This window comes from Penaeus chinensis, chromosome 6 (genome assembly GCF_019202785.1).
Source record: "Penaeus chinensis breed Huanghai No. 1 chromosome 6, ASM1920278v2, whole genome shotgun sequence".
NCBI classification, from domain to species: domain Eukaryota; kingdom Metazoa; phylum Arthropoda; class Malacostraca; order Decapoda; family Penaeidae; genus Penaeus; species Penaeus chinensis.
The window spans coordinates 243,002-245,501 of record NC_061824.1 but is presented as its reverse complement, the minus strand read 5'-3'; the positions used below and the strand labels follow the sequence as shown (position 1 = coordinate 245,501).

Sequence of the window (2,500 nt, the reverse complement as noted above, 5' to 3'; positions counted from 1 at the left end):
CCGACACCATGGGCTCCGCACTCTCCGCCTCGTCTCTGTCGGGCGCCCAGGACTCCAGGCCCCCGTCGGGTGCCCAGGACGCCGCCTCCGCTCCGGTGGCCACCAAAGTCCGAATCACGACCCGCGAGATTCGGCCGACGGTGCTGTCGGTGGCGGGGGCGCTGGGGCGGCAACCCGTGACGAGGGTCCGGGTGACCACGCGTAGGGGCAGCATCTCTAAAAAGCATGTCGCCGATGGGGCCCCTGAGCTCACGGTGACCACCAGGAGGGACAGCATCTCCAAGCAGGGCATCGACGCTGCCCCTGAGCTCACAGTGACCACCAGGAGGGGCAGCCTCTCCAGGCCCTCCCTTGACGCGACCCCCGAGCTCACGGTGACCACCAGGAGGGGCAGCCTCTCCAGGCCCTCCCTTGACGCGACCCCCGAGCTCACGGTGACCACTAGGAGGGGCAGCCTCTCCAGGCTCTCCCTTGACGCGACCCCTGAACTCACGGTGACCACGCGGAGGGGCAGCCTCTGTAGGCCCTCCCTTGACACTACCCCCGAGCTCACGGTGACCACGCGGAGGGGCAGCATCTCCAAGAAGCACGTCACCGCCGACGGGGCACCCGAGCTTACGGTGACCACCAGAAGGGGCAGCCTCTCCTTGCAGACCCTCGACGCAGCCCCCGGTCTCACGGTCACCACGCGGAGGAGTAGCGCCTCCGTGCAGAGCATCGAAGGGGGGCCGGGGGTGCTGGTGACCACGCGGAGAGGCAGCATCTCCAAGCATGCCGTCGAATTATCCCCCGAGGTGACCGTGACCGCACGGAGAGGCAGCTTCTCGCAGGAACGGATCATCGAAGTCGGTCCTGACCTGACGGTGACCACACGGAGGGCCAGTTTGTCCCAGGAGCAGGTCTTCGAGATGGTCCCTGACCTGACAGTGACCACACGGAAGAGCAGTCTGCACCCTGAGCAGGTCCTCGAGGTGGTCCCCGATTCGACGGCGTCCTCGCGGAGGGGCAGCCTGTCCCAGGAGCAGGCCCCCGACAGCGTCCCCGAGTTCTTGGTGGCCAACCGCAGGGGCAGCTTGTCCAGGATCTCTGCGTCTCAGCTAGACGTGGCCGGCGAGCTGAGGGTGACCAAGGTGGTCATCCCCGGCAAGGATTCGCGGGATCTCACACGGTACTGGTCGCCAGGTTTCGGTACAGTGTTGCAGAGTCGGTGAGGGCGAGCTTATGCTCTTGCGAGTCGTTAACCACGCTCGGTCCTCGAGACTATTTAGCTAGCCGTCTTGTGGGACGTCAGTGAGGGTTGCGAACTTTTTTGTTTTAGAAGTCGTGCGTGCGTGTAAAAGGTGACACGGTGACCTCTTACTTGGATGACGTCATTCTCTCGGGCCGTCACCGGTACACTTGAGTCAACTGTTAAACATTCAACTCTCTCCCCTTCTCTCTCTCGGCAGCTGACTTGTGGAGCTCGTCTAAATCATAGCGGAAAGCTTTCCTCGTTCGGATGGGAGTTGGGGATGCATTCGAAGTGTTTAGGAGTTAGAAATAAGACTCGTTTTAACGAGACAGCAGCTTGTAGAGGGCAAGATTGGGCTGCCGTGGCCGGACTTAGCGGGCTGGCGTGGCCTCGGTGGAGTCAGTTTTTTTCTGTTTGTCACAGATCACTTCTGCTTACCGCGCTGTGACAACACTAGGCACGTACGTCTCGCGCGCCTTGTACAGAGCGAGCCATAACAAGATCATGCTGCTCTGGTATGATTTCCAGAGGCGTGTGTCTCCGCGAGAGCACGCAAAGGCATCTTTTCATAATACTTTCGTCAGCTTGTTGGTGGCCTTTTGGAAGAGGGCTGCTTCTGATTGAGGAAACGCGCATTAATTCCAAACATGAATTGCATCTGGAAGCAGTGATATAATTTAGGGATGTGAAACATCTAAAAAGGGACTTTAATTCAGGCATTTCCCCGAAAGAAAGGTAGCGTGAACAGGGGTTAGCGACGGCTGACCTTGGACACGGTTGCCGGCTCAGGGCGCTCAGGGCCTCGCAACTCTCTACACTGTCTAGCTCCATCCCTGCTCTCGCAACTCGCTGCTTGCAGTGGCCATCCTCTGCAAATCCCTCTCATAAGGATGGCAGTATCTGCACCTCAGGTGTCCCCGTCACGGGTTCTGGGCAGCTGTGGTGTGCGAGGGGAGAGGCGGGCTTTCGGCGTTACTTCTCAGGCAGTCAGTCAGCCAGAATCCAATATTGAAGTTATTTAAAATGACAGACTTTATGAAGCCGATTTGTTTTATGTATCCAGACAGGGGTGAGCCCTAGCGCCGGCGCAGCGTTGCACAATGCTTGTGAATTTCCTGTGTGGCGGCGGTCGTTTTTACTTGGCGGAATGTCTCGGGAATGAAAGGAGTCTTGTAAGGCTCTTAAAACGAACCGTAATTTCAGTTTTCAATTATTTGTGCATTTTACATCTCGGGGAGCGGTCGAGAAAGCGAGTTGCAGATAGACCTG

The 2,500-nt window shown here is 58.6% G+C and overlaps 1 protein-coding gene across 1 annotated transcript in view; it reads left to right on the top strand.

Moving 5' to 3' along the window:
• LOC125026327 overlaps positions 1 to 2,500 on the top strand; it is an 87,576-nt gene that overhangs the window by 473 nt on the left and 84,603 nt on the right. The window contains exon 1 of the mRNA XM_047614691.1: positions 1 to 1,168. This exon is cut by the window's left edge and continues 473 nt beyond it. Within this exon, the coding sequence (XP_047470647.1) occupies positions 1 to 1,168 (1,168 nt within the window). The remainder of the gene's footprint in view (positions 1,169 to 2,500) is intronic.